We start from the raw sequence: 20,637 nt of genomic DNA on the forward strand, positions 1-20,637 counted from the left end.
TAGCATTGATGACAACGTTGACCCCTACAGTGGACTGGGCCTATAAATAGGCTACTCATTCTAGACACCAAAAACTAGAATTCACATAGCATTTGCATCATACGCTCTCTCTTCTCTCTGCATTGTTTTTTCTGTCGAAGCTATGCCTCTCCTCCATCCAGTTCGCCGGAGCTCTGTCGATAGCGGTGCTGCTTCACCAGAGACGCAGCCGTTTTATCTTTGGGGACGAAACGCCAATCCGAAGAGCACTACCGGGGCGTATCTCGTCTTGCGGAAAGAGGCCTCCTCGACTCGGCTATTTCCTGTTCTACGGTTTATAGTTTCGATTTCCGTTTGTAATTTTCGTTTCAGTTCATTTCTGTATTCCTTCTTGGGTTGTATTACGCCTGGTCGACTCGGCTATTTCCTGTTCTACGGTTTATAGTTTCGATTTCCGTTTGTAAATTTCGTTTCAGTTCATTTCTGTATTCCTTCTTGGGTTGTATTACGCCCGGTTATCTCTTGTAATTCCATAAAACCAACATACTTTTGATTGGAATTCAAATTGTAGAATTGGAGGATTTTGAATTTAATTCAATTCCAAATCCAAGAATTTTTATGATATCAAACACTGGATTTGGAATTGAAGGCTCCAATTCCAATTCCACACCTCCAATCCCATGTACCGAACGAAGCATTATAGTGGGATATTTTTATAACATTTTCATAATAAGGGATTTTTGGTTATTTTTCCTTTTTATATTTTTTTTCTTATTATTTCCCTTATAACATTTTATTATTAATTCTACGACATGTATGCGTTGCATTGTTATATGCTTGTATCATAATTATCTTAATTTTAAAAATATAAAATCATCTTAAGATATGACAGACATTGGTTATGTTAAAATAACCAAAAATCCCTCTTTAAGGTCATGTTATGGGATAGATTAGTTATATGCTCGTATCATAATTATCTTAATTTTAAAAATATAAAATTATCTTAAGATATGATAGAGATTGGTCGTGTTAAAATAACCAAAAATCCCTCATTAAGGTCATGTTATGGGATAGATTGGTTATATGCTGGTATCATAATTATCTTTATTTTTAAAAAATAAAATTATCTTAAAATATGATAGAGACAGGTCATGTTAAAATAACCAAAAATTATCTTAAATAACCAAAAATCTCTCATTAAGGTCATGCTATGGGATAGATTGATCAATTCATAAATGTTACTCCCTCGTCCGTGAATATAAGCCTCATTTTTCCATTTTAATCCGTACGCGAATATGAGTCTTGGTTCACTTTTACTATAAATGGTAATAGGGTCTTACATTCCACCAACTCATGTCACTCACATTTCATTTAAAACTAATATATACAAGTGAGACTCATATTCCAATAACTTTTTTCCACTCACTTTTCTTAACATTTCTTAAAATCTGTGTCACCCATAAATGAGGCTCCTAATGGTGGACGAAGGGAGTAGCACTTATGTGGTCGATAAAACGTTTCAATTGAATACCATTATACAATTTCAATTGATAAAACGTTTCAATTGAATACCATTATGTGATTTTATTATTATGTTGATTTGCATTATTGAGCAATTACAAAAATTTCAAGATGTTGCCCAAAACTTATAAATATATCAAAAGAAGGCCAAAACTCGCCTTTTATATATATAATAATATATAGATAGATTGTTAAATGCATGGAATATTAATAATACAAATATACAATTCGGATAGTTACAAATATAATTCTCTTACCAAAATTATCGATTCAAAAGAGAAAAAGAGAAAAGATAGTTTAATAATTTTATTAATTTTTTTATTAAATTACAATTACATTCCTCAAAGAAAACAAAAATGACTATTCAAAACAGCTCAAAACAAACTGTATAGTATAGATTAATTGATTTTCTCTTTCCATTTTACTTGGTTGATACTTGATAGTATTTATTAATTGATTGATTTTGCTTTTCCATTTTATGAAGAGTAGTGTTACTTTGGAGAGAGAAGTACAAAACGTAAAAAATATACTCCCTCCGTTCTATAAAGATAGTCTCACTTTGACCCGACACGAGTTTTAAGAAATGTAATGAAAAGTGAGTTGAAAAAGTTAGTGGAATGTGGGTTCTACTTTTATATATTAGTTTTATAATAAAGTGTGAGTAAGAATGAGTTAGTGGAATATAAGGTCCACTACCAAAAATGATAAAAAGTTAAATGAGACAAACTTTGTGGGACAGACGGAAATAGAAAAATGAGACAATCTTTGTGGGACGAATGGAGTAATACTCATAAATGAATAAAACAGAATACACAATAAATATATAAAGAAAACCAAAAATCCTCTCTCATAAAATAAAGTTCTACTGCATAAAACACAATACACAAAATATAAACCCTAAAATTATTTAACAGAAGTGGGCGATCTAAAATTATTTAGCAACAATCTAAATTAAAATTCTACTGGAGTAGTATATTAAAAACCCATTACTAAAAAATTAAAAACATTAAAAGCCCAACATAGAGTAATACACTACGCGTCCACAATCTCCTCTTCCCCCTTCCGCCGACCAGTTGATGATTTGGTTTGACACAAATTTCTTCACCTCCAAGATTCAGTTTTTCGGGTGAGCACAGCCGTTTCTTCTTCCTCTTTTGCAGACTCAGTGCTTTATAATTGTTCCAAAACGCTATCATTTCATTGGACCAATATCCTTCTAATAGTTTTTGCCATCAATTCATCGTTTCCCACCAAACAGGGCTTCATAATTTCACAACGATATGTATAGATTCTTTTCCTGAACAAGTCACACAAGCTGTGTGCAAAATCCGGGTGAAACTCAGCCATTTTCCACACCAAGAAAATGTTTTTCCTGAGTGAAATAGAGCACACTTTGATGTTGCCCCCTCACCTCCTCAATCGACCCCTCGATGAAGCCATTAAAGAGCAGCTCGACTTAATCTTCCTCGACAAGGTTTCTCTCTCTCTCTGCTTCCTCTCTATGTTTCTCCATTTGCTTACTCGCTCCATTTCTTCTAGGTTATTGATAAACAGGGCTTATGTGTTAGTGTGTACGATATTCGGTCAATTACTGGCGGTTTCATACTTCCTGGTGATGGGGCTTCAACTTACACGGTAAAGCTTTTACACATTTCTCAACTTAATTATCATATTTAAATGCTAAACTTCTATTTGATTGTCGATTTCAGTTGTTTTTTTTCCCATTGTATCATCTTTTAATTGGATCATGCATTTTGCTTCACTAGCAATTTGATTGCAATATGTTGTTTTCTTTCAATGATGGGAAAGAAATTAAGTATACTTGTAAACCAACTATATTGTGAAGTTAAATCTACATCTATCATATCCAACCTGCCATCATTTTTAATTGAATAAGAAGTTGAGAAATTTGATATGATTACAGGAATAGTGGCTGCAGGAAGTCCAAGACAGAGTTACCTATCTGGAATTGTACTAATGTTGCTGCAAAATTCACTCTCCATAAGTAGCTTTTCTTTGATTCAAAATATAACATCACAAAATAGTTGGTTTACAAGTATAATTCTGTTTATTTAGCATAGCTCACAAGTATTCAATGTGTTGTCATATTTCGTGTAAATAGTGAAACTGTAGAGATTGTCATTTTTGCCACTGGTTGAGTGGGTTTCGGAATTGTGACAGTTTAACTTGGTGTGTCTCATTCAGGTGAAGTTCAGGCTGGTAATGTTTCGTCCGTTTGTGGGAGAGATCATAACAGCTCGGCTTAAAGAATCTACGGTGGATGGTTTACGATGTAAGTTACAACTTCTTACATGTTCTGGTTTTTTTAGTGAGTTTTCATTTATAAGTGCCTCTATGACCATTGTCATGATTCTCCATAAGCATGAAAATTCTACAGAGAGAGTAATATTTATACATGAGTATCAATAGCTTCCCTGCTTTCTTGTCTTTATCTTTATTAATTGGTCGTATTTATTATTGGTGAATTCGTGGAGTCTTAGCTATAGGATTATCTTTAGTCTTGTTCATATCTTTTGAGCCATGTTTATCTTAGGATTTCTTTTCCTTTTGAGCCTTGTGTTTATCTTTAGACTTGTGTATATCTTAGGATTTCCTTATTCTTTTAGAATTTAGTCATGTCTATGCATACCCTAGATGTTGAAAAAGGGAAGCCTCGTCTAGGAATTTATTTGGTATTGGCTTGAGGCCAAGGACCACAAGTGGTGCATCCATCGTTGGTTTGTTTTTATTCTGTTTTAATCATGGGGTTATTATATCAAGCAGGGTCATGCGTTATTTTTGCTGTGTAAATTGTGGTGTGTTTCTGGTAGTTTAATTGCAAGACTCTTGCATCATCTTCTTCCTTTTACCTATCTGTTGGAGTGCACCAATGTTGAATTCTAACAGAGTGTTCATCTGATCATGCACAAAGAACTAAATTACTAAACGCAGCAAGCCAGCAACGGGGAAAGTATTAAAGGGTGAAAGAAATACAATGCCTAACTAACAAAAGTGTGTGTTTGATTGAAATTTATCAAATATAATGGTATAATAGTTGGACGGTAACTCAAGAAACCCAAGTTTGTATACTCTTCAGAGCTCTAGTGTTTTGTAATGGATTTTGTTCCTTTAGAGCTAACACCTGCGGGTGAAGTTGTCTTTAGATCAGGGACATACATTTTCAGTTCTCTTTCTCATAACTTATTTCATGATTTCGTTCCTGCAGAGCTAACACTTGAAAGTGGAAACACTTGTTTATCATTTATGATGCTTTAGTCAGTACTGCATCAAGAGAGAAATAAGCTCCGCAAGGAGTGACATCTCTTAATCATAACATAAACTTGCATCCGATCATCTGTTGGCGAAACAGAAAATCCTACTAGGTTACATTAATATGTTAGACAGAAAATGCAGGTTTGGATTACTGCTAATATTGGTATCACAGGCTTAGATTTTTCTTGAAGAGGTTAAGCAGTTCTCAAGAATGTTGTAACAAGCATAATATGAGCCGTATTATATTAATGTGAATATTGTTTTGACATTCAATATTTTTTTTGTTCATTCTAACCTCTTAGTCATTTTTGCACCATTTGCTTTGTACTACGTCCTAAGATATATTATTTCTTAGAGAACCTATAGTTTCTTATTCTTGGGACTTTTATTGAACAAACCCCTTAGTATACCCATGCATAAAATGGCATGTGATTTGTACTTTTCCTCTTCATAGTATTGGTCAGTAGTGAAAAGTTGTGTGTTGTATACATAATGTTATATTTGCATGTAAAGTTATGCACAAAGAGCATTTTGTTACCAAAAAATTATGGTGGGTGGTCATGTTAATCATTGTATTTTCCTTGGCAGTGTCGCTTGGGTTTTTCGATGATATATATGTACCTGTCCCTTTTTTGTTCTCTCCTAACAGCAATGAACCAGTCCCAGGACACAAGTGAGCTTCTCTCGTTTCATTAAATTTAATAGAGATTGTACTTGTGCCTAGGTTCTTTCATCAGCTTTTGTTATAGCTTTTCTTTTTCTGTATCAGGAATAGGGTTAATTGGATCTGGAATTTTAGAACTGAGGATTACTCAGTGGATTACACATTGGATGCAGAGGATGAGGTAATTTTGGTCGCAATCCGATTCTTTACTTTGATAATTGTTCAACCTTGTATGCAACCACATAATTTTCTTGCTTGATTGCAGATAAGGTTTATAGTTCATGATGTGAGCTATCCGCCTATACCTTTAGAGCCGAAAGATGTCAAGCCATTTGCCCCCATGGTGGTCACCGTAAGTCATACATTAAAATCTCTTTCATTATACCAATCTTGCCATACAAGTCTCTATTAGAATATTTGTCATTTCATTATTGGCTCTTCTTGAATTCATGGCCTATTATTTCAAGCACATCTGATCCATTTTGTGCGGGCTTATTGAGGCCCGTCTTTTTCTCGTCTTTGGCTTTCCTTTTCTGTTGGATTCTCTATGCCTCTCTGTAGAAAACTGAATTAAAATGTTATGCTTCAACATGAGTATTTGATTTATGAAATTGATGTAATATATTTTTTTTATGGCAGGGTTCTCTTGACATGGATGGTTTAGGCCCTACTTCATGGTGGTGATGATTTGGGAGTGAAACACTTGGACTCACTGAGGAAGTATTGTGTGATTGAGGAGGTAGTACTAATTAGGGATTTTTTCTTTGCTAGTTATGTTGTCTTAACCAATTCAAGTATTATATGACATTTTGTTTTTGGTAGTTTAGTGAAAGTGTTAGATATCAGGTACTAGTATTTTTTGTTTTGAGGTGAAATTTTCTTTTCAAATTTATACAACCCTCAGATTTTCATATAAAATTTTATACTGAAGAGATGCAGCTGTTATTAGTGCATGATTTATGTGTATATTCTTTGAGAAGAAGCTCCAAAGGTTATTAAGAAACGTGATATGGTTTTGGATAAACATCAAACATGCAAACCCCACAAAATTTGTTTGTGGTCATCTCCCACATTAAGGATTATACAATCATTTAATGGGCCAAACACATTTTGTTATGATAATCATCTTATTCTAAGTATATATCAATCTTTAAAATCTTATACTACAAGTCATTTCATAAATATGAAGTTTTGAATTGCTAAAAAAATAGGCGTTGAAGGCAATTTATTTCTAATTATATGGTGATTTGGACTAAGGTGGCTATATATTGATGAAATTGTTTGAACTTATTACAAACAACATTAATATAGACATAATAATCAAACGAATTGATGTTGTATAAGAAAAAGGATTATTAAGGGGTGTTCCGAGAATCGAACTCGGGACCTCTCGCACCCGAAGCGAGAATCATACCACTAGACCAAACACCCACGTGTTATTCTTTCAAGATAGATTTCATTTAATTGAATGAATATTTAGGTCGAAGTTTGGTCAAATTCTGATTAATCCCACTAAGTTTAAAATTATAATATTAAATCATAGATTTTCAAATTTTTTCCATTGTTCCATCTGTATACAAAATGTGTCTTTGAATGACGTTCAAAATGACGTGTTTTATGAAAAGACTAAAGTCCAATTTTAGTCTCTTACATTAGTCCTAAAGTTCTTTTGGTCCCATACATTAAATTTGTGACCTTTTGGTCCCTAACATATTGCTTTTGGTACATTAAATTTCTTTTCTTTTACTGAAAATAAATCAGTTTAAATATCACTAAAAGATGACGTTTTGTAATAGATGGAATAATTGAGAATAGGAATTAAAACTTCATGATTTATTATTTCAATTTGAAATTTTATAGATCAAAATTTGACAAAACATCATTATTTAATTGACTAATTAACTCTTTATTTAGTAATATTGTCTTTAAATAAAATCTGGACATGAAATTGGTAAAGTTAATTTCCACCAGGATGAATTATATGATCTGCTCATTACATTTAGATTATTTGAGATAACACCTTTGTATACTAATTAAATTCAGGCATTAAAATTTGATTTTAGTAACTAGCAGCAAACAAATAAATATGCACATTAATAATATTATCATTAACTAGCCACAAATTAATTAAATCAGGTAGTAGTCAGGTATTTGGGTATACTCGATCGAGCTACTTGATACACAACAAACCCACTCCTTAAACACCCAATCCCGAACCGGTATCAGTAATTTTGATATCGGGTCAGGATCGGGTATTACCCGCTATCTGTTTGTGCAGCCCTAACCACACATTATTCATTTGATAAAATAAAAAACCTCATCTTTAGGATCACTATGAAATAGTAATAGAGTAAAAGATTAAAAATGTAGTAAAAAAATTTGCAATCGTTGCACATAATAATAGATTTTTCAAAAGAGTAAATTATTACACAACATCTTGAATTAAATAAGAAAACTATTACAAGCTTGCAAACAAAAAAAGCCAATCAATAGGTACATTGTTATTTGAATCCTCCTAACCAATGAGTCTAGTTTTCTACTTAGTCAAGGATTTTACACATAAAAAATGAGTATAAAATCCCCACGAAAACCAGTCGAATGGCACCCATTGGCTACATCAGAATACGGAGTACAGCAAGACCAACTGCAGAGACAGAAGCGAGCGTACCTATGCAATACTTGATCACATCATACTTTGCAGCTTCCAGTTGAGCTCGCAGTGTATGGATTTCCTGAGATCACACAACCGAGACAACGTGTCGAGCATAAATACAAGTTCAAGAACTATCAATATTCAGCAACTTCGTGTAGAAGTTACTCACTCGATCAAGTTTGGTGGTGAGGTTGGTTGTTTCTTGATTTTGATTGTTCAGCTCGTCTCGGATCCTCCTGCAAATAAGGGCAGATGCATATTTCAGCTAAAAACTAAAAGTACTTCTATATTGGGGATGGATGTTATAAGTTCTCTTCTTATCGTGAATCTGTGAGTTCATTTTTTAATAATGCACCCAACGTATAAAATTACTGAATCTGTTGTAGTAATTCATTGAACTCAAAAAATAAAACAATGAAATGCCTCCAAGATTTGAATCCATGTACATTTCATTATATTGAGTTTAATAAATGATACAGCGAATCAGTAACTTTATTCGTTCGGTGCATTAATAAAAATAGGGCTCCTGATAAGAAGGGGACTCATTTGATCCCTCTCACGTATATATAGGTAAATAACTTACCCCCGTTCAAGATTAAGATCCAAGCGCTGCCCCGCTGTGACTTTGTCGATTTCGTACCTGTTCCAAAATTGTTTTTAGTGTATATCTCAATGAAATAAAAAAAGAAAAAATAAGAAAAGTCCTGCATAGACGAAGTTTATTTATCTACATTACCTTAACTCACTACGCATCTTCTCTATATCATTCTTGATTTTTTCCATCTCATGTTGTAACATGGAGAAATGGTGGTCCTGCATTTAGAATTAAATCAATTACGTGCGTCTTCACCTAACATACACATTTCTCTGAGATTGGAGTGGTCAAACACATAGTTAAAAGATTTACTCCCTTCAAGTGAAATATATGGTCCAATATTCTATTTTGAAGTGTCTATTATTATAAATGGTAGTAGTATTGTTTTTCATGGTCATCTACAAACATGCCCTCTTTTCTTTTATAGGATATTATCTTTACTAGACAAGTATATAACAAATTAACAATATTGATCAATTTCGAATATAATAGTTTAGCTTAGTAACAGAAAAGGTTATACTACCACCACAATATTAGACCTCTACATATTTAACAATCAAATTCATAACAAGACAATCACAAGCTTTGATCATATACTAGCAAAATATAACATATATTCCCACTCCAGCAACGAAAAGAGTCCCGAACACTACTAAGAACTAATCTCAACATAGAATCAATTTTAAAGAGACAAAAGTCACATTTGCTATACCTGTGAGCTCTTGACTTCCGTCTTGAACATGGACAGATTGTTTTCCTGAAACATCTCGCTCTACTCGAAAACAGATAAAGAAGTTAACACTACAAATTCCCTCTTTGCCAACAAACACCAAACAAAGAAATGCAAAAACAGCTCACCTTTTGCATTTCACTCTTAGAAACATAGGAACCAGAGACATTCTCCATACTGTCATTCAGCACCTGCATCATTGCCTCGGTTATTGCCTGCGCCTGCCTCGACTCCACCCCCTGTGCCTCGAGTTTCCTCACCTAATCAAAACCATCACAAGCAAAAATGTAACCAAAATCATCATATCACATAAGGAAAGAATGTATCTAAACCATCACAACACAAAAGGGCAAAAAAATGTAAATAAAACCTTGAAAAAAAACACAAAAAGGCTTAATGTAACTAAATCAGCATAACAGCAATACTGTAGCTAAGAATATCAAAACAGAAAAACACAAGTTTGTAAACGGCAATCAAAAGAACAAATTGAAGCAATCAAACAAAAACACCAATTTCAACTCCAAATAACAAAAACCCTATTATAAAAAACAAATAATTACAAGGGCCAGAGTGTCGACGAGGTAGATACGTTTGCCGTTGGATTTAGCAAGTTCGGAAATGGGTCGGGTCGCGGCCAACCCGGGTCCTAATCTCAGCACCCGCTTACACGCCGCCGAGTACGCGGTCATTCTAATCCAACTGGCACTTCAATCAAGAACAAAATTTTAAACAAAACCTCCTCTAAAGGTTTCAACTGCGAAATGGGATGAAAGATTTTATCAAAATCGGGAAGGGTTTCGCTTCTAATCAACACAATCGGCTGAAATCAGCTCAAAGATCAAATTTTTGGCTCTCTTTGCTTATCTGCTGATCAAACAACAAAAAGGGGGCGGAGTTAAAGGGATAGAGAAAAGGGAAATCGTGATTGAGATATGGAAGGTGAGGGGAAGTTTCTGCAGAGGAAATGATAACTGAATTGAAAGATGGGTTTCACAACCTTTTCGTGCTGAAGGTTGGAGACTTGGAATTATTTATAAGCAACGCTGAGGAAAATAAAAGAAAAAGACTTCGAAAAAGTGGTTAAACATTTCTACCATGTTTTTCATTTCTTAAAAATTGATGAAAAACTTTGTGTTTTCATTTTAGGCCCTCGAGATCACCTATGTCATTTCCTACTTCGTCTCCACTATAACCATAAATCTTAAGGACCTTCACATTTTTTTTTGAAGTCATAGTGATTGTTAGATCATTCATAACGCAGAGTCTCGGTCACTGTCGAAGGGGGCCGTCTAAAAAACGTGTTCCAGGTGGTCTATTATGATTATTTGTGCATTCATAGTCTCGGTCAAGCGATAGACAGGTTGCGTAAGAAACATGTTGTAGATGGCTTGTCATGACGGGTGTCACAATTTGGAGCGAAAGAGGGCGCGACTTTCATCCAATGCCCTCGCGGCGAATTAGCTAACAGAGTATATAGCTTACAGATTTATCTTTTGCTATCATCCCTATTTATTTTCCTCATTCAATTTTCACACCAATTCATTTTCTATGTCTCCATTTTCTCTCTCAAATTCTACCATTATGTTGGTTCGCTAAATCGTTTCCAACAGGCCCTCCTAGGTTTGCATCCACGAGTGCGAGCGAAGGGGTGAACTTCTAGGGGCGAAAAGCAAAGCCCGGGGAGAGTTGTCGTTTGAGCAGAGTGGCACCCCCAGCCACTCAATTGGACAATCAAGTGTGGGCATGATATATAACGTTTTGTAAAAAGCGTATAAGCATACATGATTATTACGAGTCCACAATGAAAAAAAAAAAAAAACTCTAGGAAAATTTAGATATCATTAGACTTTATTTAGATATCACCTTCTTGAGGCTTAAACCCACTACCTTAGAGAGCCTTGTGCAATGAAGCACGCTTCATATATCACAAATGCTAATTTAACATATTCTGCAGTTGATTTTATTGTAAGAATTATAGACTAATTTCGAGTGCCAAAATAGATTTTAAAAACGCACCCTACAAATAGCTACTCCAATACTCAGATTGAACATAGCAACAGATAAGTAGCAAACTGGAGTATATGACTGGAAGTCGTGCAGATATCGTCTCTTGCCCTCAAAGGAATCTGAACGGGGTGAACAGAGACAGCAGGTGTACGTTATTGCTCGAGGCGTTGTTCCTGCTCCCATTTCATTTTCCCAGACTGTATGGACGGACATCTCCGCTTACTTTGGTCTTTTTCTGTAGGGGTACATAATATCATCGATGCTTTGTTTTATCTGGTTCCCTACTCTACGGATGTTCTTTGCTACCCCATTTGCAATCAGGTTTGCATTTCGAGTAAACCTGCACAAAGAAAGAAATTATGAAACTGTCGACGATATCAATGCCAATGCATACAATGATTTTCGGATCAAAATTCCCTTGATCGTTTCAGTGGAAAAATTTGACACTCTCTAAATCCAAATTCTTGGTGGACATTGCAGGATATGTGATATCATGAAGTCGCAAAGTTGGTTTTTGAATGCATGAGGTGGTAAGTTTGCGTAGTGTTAATAAACCCGAAATAAGACCCTAAACATACGCAGATGAAAAAAGCTAAACCTGCAACCCATCAAAGTAAGAGGAGGTGTCCATACAATGGCCATTTAACTAAGCTAAACCTATAGCTGATGAGTGACCCTTCGTTACATGAGACAGCACTAATCGTATCCTTATCCGTCCGCCATGGGAACCTACTTGACAATTTAACCAGCCATATAACAAACATGACACATAATGAAATATAGATGGACTTGCCTGCTTAGAAACTCATCGCGACTAACATTAGCTGGTTGAGGCAACCGATGCTGTGGTACTGGTGATTTGTTTCCATCTGTAAGAATAGCAAAATACAGATTATACTGGTATTAACTCAAGAAGGTTTGTGACAATAATATAACCAAACAAGCTTCAAGCTTCAGTTCACACACACACACACACACATATTATATATATACTGCATAATTACTTTAATTATCTGGGAACTAGGCAAGTCATTTTCATTTCATGACCGACTTCATGCAAAGTGCAATCTAGTACCATTGTGTCCTAGTTTGTGCATTCTAATAACCTTCTCCATAGTGATGATATCAGAATACTGAGTAGAGTAAAAGCACTTTCAAGAATGACTGCATGAGCGCTAAGATGATTCACCGGAATTCCATTAATTGTTTATCACGGTGTCACGTATGGCAGCTCACGCTTTTGTAACTTTAACAATCAATGCAGATAATAAAACACATTGAACAAACTTTTTGCTTATTACAAAGACAGGACACTTACCAGCCAAAGATTCTTTGATTTTCCTATCCACCAGTACCTGGTAGGAAGGAAAAATCTATATTCAGTTGAGTACATGTAAGCTGAAGATGTGACAGATAGAGGAGAGAAACGACAGGACATATTAATGATAAATTTCACTATGAAAAGCTTAAATCCATAAAGATAATAAGCAGACAAATCCCCTCCCTCAACCAGGCCCCCTTTGCAATCACCAATCATCGTCAGTCCATAAAATTGTTTTTTTTTGTGAAAAATCATATTGCACACAAAAGGTGTCATCATGGAAGAAGAAAAAGGAGTTACTATACACTGCACTCATTCTTCTTGAATACAGATATTTCGTAAATGCAGCATGAATCAATTACAATCAAAGTCAGCTAAACTGAAGCAACTAGGACACCCGGAATAGATGAACAGACTGTGACACTTGCCTCAATTCCCATACAGACTGGCAATTCCGGTTCAGACTGCTGTGGATCAGATGCTCGGTTCTTTTGGTCGGCGTAAATAGAATAACCAACGCAGCCGTATTTAAAATCCCTGAGGATCATACCATCTTTAGATGCTTCCATCTCAGATGTCCCAACAATATACCGAGGAGCTACAAAATCAAACATGAAATCATTATCTTCAACATATGCACCAAAACATTAAGCACATCTTCTTAAACTAATCAATAAGAATATGCTGCACCATTTCTCCAACAACCAATTAACACAGGCAAAGAGCCCAATGACAAACAATTCCTAAACTCTCTAAATTCATTAGACAATATCTGTTCTAAAGCAAACAATCTTAAGCTCATTACACCAACTTAGTAAAACCATAGCTGAAAAGCAAATACTGTGTAATTTGCAATTAAATATCGGAATAAGTGTGTGATTGTGTGAAAACCGAAAATCCCGAATCCATTGATCGATCGGAACTAAGCACACACGAAAAAGAAGAGCTTAAGAGACGAGGCGGAAATCAACATCGAAATTAGGGCTATTATACCATTAGGGAGGGAACGGGAGAGGCCAAGGCAGAGAGGATTCCTGGAGTCGGATTTAAATTGAGAAGAATAATAGAGGCAGCCTTTGCAGGATCTTCCCTTGTTGGCGCCACTGCCATCGTCCGTGTTTGGTATTTTGGGTTTGGAATTGGTAGGGGCGCCAGCTGAGTCGCCGGAGTTGGGCGATTCCGACATTTTAGGGCGCGGTATCGCCTTCTTTCCGTCGTCGTCGATCTTTATTTTGCTGCTGTTTTTACTATTTAATTTTTGCTGCAATTTTATGTTTGTGTTGTAATTTGGGGATTTTATTTGTTACTGTACAACTCCCTCCTTTTCTACTATTTATTGTTTCCACAAATACGAAATCACTTTATTAAAAACATAACTTTAAAAAAATCATAATTCAAATTATATTAATAGTAGTAATATTTTATAGAAAAGAATAATACATAATTCAAATGTTTTACTTAAATTCAAAATACTCTACAAATGTACTTAATAAATTTATAATGATTACAATTCTTTATCACTAATAATTAGTTTATAAATATAATATATTTACTATAATTATAAATCTTATCACATAATTATTATATACTCCATTTATTTAAATAAGGTAAGGTTATTAACCTTTCGTATATTTTACTTTGGAAACGATAATACTCATGATTCTTGTTCGAAAATTTTAGAAACGAGTAGATCACGACGTTGCCAGTGAAAAGAGCTAAGAGTCGACATCATTGGGTTTGGACCTCTTCGGAACATTAGTCGCTGGATTCTGGAAAGAAAGTCTATCCCGAGACACATATTCTAATCCATTAATTACTTTGTCCATTGTGTATCTCATTCGAGTTATATTTCAGTTCATGCAAGAAACGACATTTTTTATATTTCGAACTTGAAGAAAGAAAATTCAGATTGTTTGAGCATGTTTGATTTCATATAAGTTCTTGTCTATTTTTAACAAAACAATGCTACAGAGTTGTGCTTGTCTAAAATGCATGGTTGAAGAATAAACTGAAATTCTGATAAAAGATTTACCGAAAAGGAAATGAAGGAAATTTGGTTGGACCGTAAGTCTCCTTTTCCTTCGCGCTTGTACAAGAACTTGAATGATACTTGATTGAAAGCTTGAGTAAATATTTCGGGAAATTTGGGAGAGGGTATGAAAGTGTTTGTTGTGTGTGGTTGATGGAGGAAATGAAGCTCATTTGTATACACCTTTTTTTCCGACATCGTACATGAAACCATTTAAAGTTTTCACTGCTAAAATCCTCAGTCAATCTTTCCAAAGGTTAAATCATGAAATTCATAAACATTTTTTGTTTTGTGAATGATTTTGAATAAAAAAAACATCTTTAATATCCATCAGTGAACTATTCATTCATTATTTGGCACTATTTCTAACAATATTTACTATTCATTGTACAAATTACAATGTATTGACCAATTTCTCCATATGTAGGAGCATGCTTGGAGAATTAGAGCTTCACCGAAAAGGAGCACCGTCTTTCTTAAAGTCATAGCTCATCTTTGTAAAAGAATAGATAAAACTACACTTAGGGCTTGTTCGGTACTCATTTTTTGACTTCGCATTTATTAAAACCAACTAGTATTAAATGTGGCTGGGCCCACCACATAATATTTCAATCATGGTATTTGTTGACCCTGTTAAAGGTTCTTGTTAGTGTGAGAAAGAAGCACAAATTTACTTAAATGTCCTCCCCTGCATGGTCACTTCCCAATTTTGCCCTCATGTTTTACGCGGTTTAAGAAAGCAAAAATTTTGAGAATCCCTCCAAAAAATTAATTTCACTTCACCAGTTGGCGGCAAGCTATAGCTTTTTATAGACACTGCGTTTCAATACTCAAACATGGTAGACACGTAGTGCGATGTGTAGTTGGATATTCACATACTGTGGTTGTAAGTCCTACTCATTACTTTCCGTTCAGTATGTTGTCGTATAACTTGATGTTGTATGAATGTGTTCTGTAGGTGAACATGTCTCAGGCGGTAAGAGGAATGGGCGGCGGACAGAGTGGAGGTGGTGGTCCATCAGGTCTGTACCATCGTCCGAACATTCACACTTCATTTCTGTCTGGGTGTTAAGCTAAAATCTTTTTTTTAGGTGTTACTGATAAATCCTCCCGGAAATATAAGAAAGGAGACCGTACGCGACGAATCTGGTCCCATAGAGAGGAAGAGATCTTGGCGGCGACATTGGTTGAGCTTGTGGCGTTAGGGTGGAAGTCAGACAATGGATTTCGGACTGGTTATCTTCAAAAGTGCGAGGACAGTATCCGGCAAGAATTTCCAACTTTCGACATAAAAGGGCAACCGCACATCGTTTCCAAAATCACCGCATGGAAAGGAAGTTACACAAGTATGAGGAACATATTAGAGCGAACCGGTGTGGGTTTCAGTTCAAATGGAGATTACAAGATAGACATTAACGACGACCGGTGGGAACATGTTGTTAAGGTCAACTGCATTTTGTATAAAATCTTGTTCAATTTTTGTCTTTAATTTTTTAAGCACTGACACGAAACTATATGGTTGTTACTTGTAGCTGGACCCTAAAGCCAAGTTCATGCGTCATAAGTCGTGGCCTCTATGGGAGACTTGGAAATGCATTTTCGGCAGAGACCGCGCAACCGGAACTGGAGCCGAAAATTTGTCTGTAGCCGCGTCTCGCCTTCGTGACAATGGTGGTGGAGGTAGTGAGTGCGACGAGAGTGATTCACAACCAACATTCGTCGTTATCCTATTCGGTGATACAGAACCAACGGATGACCAAAACTTAGGCAAACAAATGAGCTCGGGAAACATCGAGAAGCAACTCGTTGGCAGTAAATCTGTTGGTGAAAAGCGTAAGGCGGCCAGTTCTGATCAATTTTTTTATGGATTTTTTGGCGAATGTACATGCTGAGAATAATTCAAGGTTGGCGGAGCTATCGGCAAAAATCGGTTACGACTTTGATCTTGGACAAGCGCGGCAATCGGTTTTTGATAAACTTGGTGATGTTGATGGATTAACCACAGTGCAGAAGTATCGTCTTTGCAATATATTGGGCGATAAACCACAAAGGTTGGAGGTGTTCATGGGTATGCCCACAGAAGCTCGGCTTGGCTATCTTCAGTCTCTGTTGGAAAATGTTTGAATGACTGTTTTATGTGTCTGAATTGTTGGTTGGTAGTAGTTTTGACTTCGTTCATGTTTGATTATCATATTAGGGGTTGTGTTTAGGAAGTATTTTATGGTTGGTGTTTCTGCACACGCTTTTGTTCTTGTGTGCATGACTTTTGTCTTCCAACTCCTTTCTATTTTGATATCTAATAGCATGCTTTAGTAGGCGTGCAATGTTAAGGAGTTAATCATGTTTTAGTTCAACTGACGATGTTCAGCTGAACCAATTAACCATCCCAGACTTCTAAACTTTCAAGTAAGTCACAAACGGTAGTGGAATTATTAAGTTTGACAATAACGCCTTAAACAATTGGAAATGAATGTATGACTTTTAACAATATTCTTTCTTGAAACCAAAACCTAATGTGTATGTTTGTGTATGATCATACAGTAATAAGCCTATTGTCATTTGTCCGCAATTTCATTTTGATAAATACTTGCACAACAGAATTACAAAGCAAAGCAAAAGCAAAAGATTGTTTAACGACCCTAATGATAACCATTGCACGAGGATATACCATACATTGGGATTACATCCGGAGACCATAACAAACAAGCAAAAGATAAAATAACACACATTGGTACACCGCAAACCCTATTACATTACAAAGAAAATCAACATTGCATGCGACACTGTAACATCCCAAAATATGCTTAAATAAAATTTATTATTTCAATAAAGAAATATCTAGATTATGACCAATAGATACATATTTTGAATTAAAACTGATCATTATTAATGGAGATTGAGCTTTATTTTAAAAATAGGAAGTCTTTGGTATTAAGAGTTGAAATTAGTGTATGAAATATTGTGAAGAGAGAACTAAAATGATTTTTGATGATGTAAATTAATTAGAAACAAAACTCCTAAATTGTTGATTTTAATACATACGTCTTGTATACTCCACAAAAGTGCCGATTAGTTTTAGTGGAGTTAAGGAATTGTTTAGTTCTCAACTTATTCTTCAAATAGAAAAAATGGTCTAGAAGGTGGATAATATTCTAGTACTATTATGAAAACAAATTGAATGACACGTCAATTAAAATGGAATTATCTACAGGAAAATATATAACCATGTGTAGTAATATATAACTAGACACTTGTCTTTATACTAACCACATAATTAAATAAAGAATTGTTGCCACATATATATATATATATACACGTTTCCATCACTAAAAGGGGGAAGGAGAAGAATCGGCCTCCATATCTCACACACGGGCAAGTAGGCTCCTTAATTCCAAGGTTAAGGCCGTTTTCCGATTAAGCGAGCAACGTATCACGAATATGGTGCTAAATCAAGGCACAAATCCTTTACCGGGGAAGAAGAAACCGGCCATAGCTGCTTCAATTCTCAAGCTTATCTTACTGCATTTCTTTCAACATTTTGGTGAATCGAAATTGTAATTGACGGAATAATGCAGAGTTGAGGTAGACCTTTGATCCTAGTCTATTTATATGACCCAAAATTGATTTAATATTGAGTTTGGAAATCCGAAAGTTTCATGCATCTCATGTTTGAATGAGTGGTGATTAAATTCTTAAAATTGTTGTAGGATATATGATCATAATATGTAATTGTCATGTTTTCATAACTATTTTATTCAAGTTGATGAAATTATACAATTATATCTATAGGGTACGGATTGATAATATTAGCCTTAAGAATAAGCTGTTATTATATTATTAAATGGTTGAAGTAGCTACAGATATGTATTCTAGGATGTGAATAGACATAAATTTCTTATTATGATTTGATTACATATAAAGGTTGATATAAATTATGGGGAATTGATATGAGACCAGTGAAATTGTTTTTGTTTGAATAATCGTGATATCAAATGGTGACATCACTTATTCGGTGGATTTCTTTATCGAGTAAGAGGTGTTACAGACACGGTGTGAAACACCGACAAAATACGTTGATAACTTCAACATGTGGTCATTTAGGTTGGCTGGATTTTGCTGTTTCAGGCGAGACACCGGAAGGAGAGTTCGATGCACACGAACTACCAAATGGAGACAGGTTTTTAAACCCTTTAAGTGCGGTCATCTCATCGCTTGTGCTATGGTTCGGGCGGACCACCTCAACGAGTGAACGAGTGTTCCTACCATGGCCAAGATCCACGGTTTTCGGAATTGGATCAGTACTTGAGGCGGCAACCGAATGGTTAACATCGTTGTCTACGAAGAGCTTTCGACGCACACCGACCCTTGGGATTGCAGCCAAATCTGTACCATCCGTTCTATCGACATCCACATCACATCCATATGATCCCCGTCGTCGGAGGACGACGTATCCTCATCCGAGGATGATGCATCTTTCACATCCACATTTTTCGTGTCGCGTGCGTCTCCACATCCAAACAGAATGCATAGTCAGTCATACTCAGACTCTCCATGATAGTAATAAGCTGTCGCGAAAGGGTTGGTCTTCATGCACAACATTAACCATTTATTACAATCCAAAACAATATACAATAATAAAGTAAGATAGCTAACGTTAATGAACACACCTTCATGATCGACAGCCATACAATGTCTGCAACGTACACAAAATTCTCGTCTCTACCCCACTAAGTACCTTTGGATGAGATGAGTTGGTTGAATGTTCTACGTCTAGCTGCAAGGAAACACATACGAATGACTTAGAGACACGTCGGTGAATGTAAAGCCACAACGACCATGCAACTCCCGGGCTAACAACGACATGATGTGTGTGGGAAAATCGCCACCTTCCCAACCGATTTCTTCCTTTAATCGTAGCATGATGTCGATGAGCCCGGAATCGACTTGGGTTGACCAACTTCCATTGTATAAATATTGTGATTGCAATGGTACATTAAGCAATATCATGAGGGAGTTGTAGTGTTGCATGCTTCAGTTGAGAATGATTTAGACACCACTGAAATTTGGCTTATATAAAGGGTAAGCATTTAATTTTGTGAATGACTTATAACTATTACAAACATCATTACCCTATGAACTTATTACTACTGTTGTCAACAAATGCTTCTTAGCAAACAATCAGATTTGTACTATATATATTCTTCCCTATCTTACTGGTACACTCATTTAATAAACACCATGACTTTGGACACTCCAAATCAATCTGCGAACACAACATTTGAAAAAGATGGTCCAAATCTTCATAGGCACTAGCCGAACACGGTTTTGCATGTGCTCCCTTACGCTTCAATTAATTACATGGGTCATCATCGGGTAGTAGTTGAGGGGATTAGGAGTTTGTAGACTTATTCAATGCACTTCATCTTCAAATCTACTAAAACGAATGGTGATAAATAGATATTGGGAAGACAGGCTAAGGGAAACTATGATGGAGTAGGGTTGCATACCTACACTATTGGGCTCGCCTTTTGGGACCGATTTGACGTGGTTGTATGATTACATGCCACATGGGGGTGCGTTGTCCTATCCTCCTAATTGGTTTGGCATTTTATATGCGGATTATTTTATTCTACATTGTCATGCATAGTAAGCATTTTATAGTCAGGCATCTTCATTGTCTACGTTGTGTAATATATTTTGCATGGATGTGTATAGATTACTCCCGCTAACGTAAAACTCAAAAAACGCAAAAGTTTACGAAGACAAAACACATACTTCGGCTAACACAATCATAACAATATCACATAAGTTAACGAAGACAAAACATATACTTATGCTAACACAAACAAACGCATTATACCATAA

At 35.5% G+C, this 20,637-nt stretch overlaps 3 protein-coding genes and 1 non-coding gene across 4 annotated transcripts; 1 reads left to right on the forward strand and 3 right to left on the reverse strand.

The window, feature by feature from the left end:
* Positions 1 to 2,519: 2,519 nt before the first annotated feature.
* LOC125208079 (DNA-directed RNA polymerase III subunit RPC8) lies at positions 2,520 to 6,390 on the forward strand. The gene is made up of 8 exons (XM_048107637.1): positions 2,520 to 2,626; positions 2,759 to 2,974; positions 3,040 to 3,135; positions 3,706 to 3,793; positions 5,362 to 5,446; positions 5,543 to 5,618; positions 5,703 to 5,789; positions 6,077 to 6,390. Exons 2-8 carry the CDS (start codon positions 2,864 to 2,866, stop codon positions 6,119 to 6,121), a joined length of 588 nt encoding a protein of 195 aa, XP_047963594.1. The 5' UTR covers positions 2,520 to 2,626; positions 2,759 to 2,863; the 3' UTR covers positions 6,122 to 6,390.
* A 406-nt stretch (positions 6,391 to 6,796) lies between these two features.
* Positions 6,797 to 6,868, reverse strand: TRNAP-CGG. The gene has a single exon. It is a non-coding gene; the product is annotated as a tRNA-Pro (tRNA).
* A 934-nt stretch (positions 6,869 to 7,802) lies between these two features.
* LOC125205137 (protein FMP32, mitochondrial-like) lies at positions 7,803 to 10,433 on the reverse strand. Its single transcript, XM_048103958.1, has 7 exons — positions 9,976 to 10,433; positions 9,544 to 9,675; positions 9,398 to 9,457; positions 8,827 to 8,903; positions 8,674 to 8,730; positions 8,260 to 8,326; positions 7,803 to 8,169 (listed from the first exon to the last, which is right to left on the reverse strand). Exons 1-7 carry the CDS (start codon positions 10,102 to 10,104, stop codon positions 8,050 to 8,052), a joined length of 642 nt encoding a protein of 213 aa, XP_047959915.1. The 5' UTR covers positions 10,105 to 10,433; the 3' UTR covers positions 7,803 to 8,049.
* An 804-nt stretch (positions 10,434 to 11,237) lies between these two features.
* Positions 11,238 to 14,018, reverse strand: LOC125212509. The gene is made up of 5 exons (XM_048112705.1): positions 13,737 to 14,018; positions 13,172 to 13,341; positions 12,741 to 12,777; positions 12,216 to 12,291; positions 11,238 to 11,762 (listed from the first exon to the last, which is right to left on the reverse strand). The coding sequence occupies exons 1-5, from the start codon at positions 13,927 to 13,929 to the stop codon at positions 11,642 to 11,644; spliced, it is 597 nt and encodes a 198-aa protein (XP_047968662.1). The 5' UTR covers positions 13,930 to 14,018; the 3' UTR covers positions 11,238 to 11,641.
* Positions 14,019 to 20,637: the final 6,619 nt, after the last annotated feature.

Source organism: Salvia hispanica, chromosome 1, assembly GCF_023119035.1.
Source record: "Salvia hispanica cultivar TCC Black 2014 chromosome 1, UniMelb_Shisp_WGS_1.0, whole genome shotgun sequence".
Taxonomy (NCBI): Eukaryota; Viridiplantae; Streptophyta; class Magnoliopsida; order Lamiales; family Lamiaceae; genus Salvia; species Salvia hispanica.

Coding starts and splice junctions, on each gene's coding strand:
- LOC125208079 (XM_048107637.1), top strand. CDS start 2,864: ATGTTTTTCCTGAGTGAAATAGAGCACACTTTGATGTTGCCCCCTCAC. Junction 2,975..3,039: donor ACTTAATCTTCCTCGACAAG/GTTTCTCTCTCT, acceptor CATTTCTTCTAG/GTTATTGATAAACAGGGCTT. Junction 5,447..5,542: donor GAACCAGTCCCAGGACACAA/GTGAGCTTCTCT, acceptor TTTCTGTATCAG/GAATAGGGTTAATTGGATCT.
- LOC125205137 (XM_048103958.1), bottom strand. CDS start 10,104: ATGACCGCGTACTCGGCGGCGTGTAAGCGGGTGCTGAGATTAGGACCC. Junction 8,904..9,397: donor CGGAAGTCAAGAGCTCACAG/GTATAGCAAATG, acceptor TTCTAAATGCAG/GACCACCATTTCTCCATGTT. Junction 8,327..8,673: donor GATCTTAATCTTGAACGGGG/GTAAGTTATTTA, acceptor CCTTATTTGCAG/GAGGATCCGAGACGAGCTGA.
- LOC125212509 (XM_048112705.1), bottom strand. CDS start 13,929: ATGTCGGAATCGCCCAACTCCGGCGACTCAGCTGGCGCCCCTACCAAT. Junction 13,342..13,736: donor CTCCCGTTCCCTCCCTAATG/GTATAATAGCCC, acceptor TTGATTTTGTAG/CTCCTCGGTATATTGTTGGG. Junction 12,292..12,740: donor AATCAAAGAATCTTTGGCTG/GTAAGTGTCCTG, acceptor CTATTCTTACAG/ATGGAAACAAATCACCAGTA.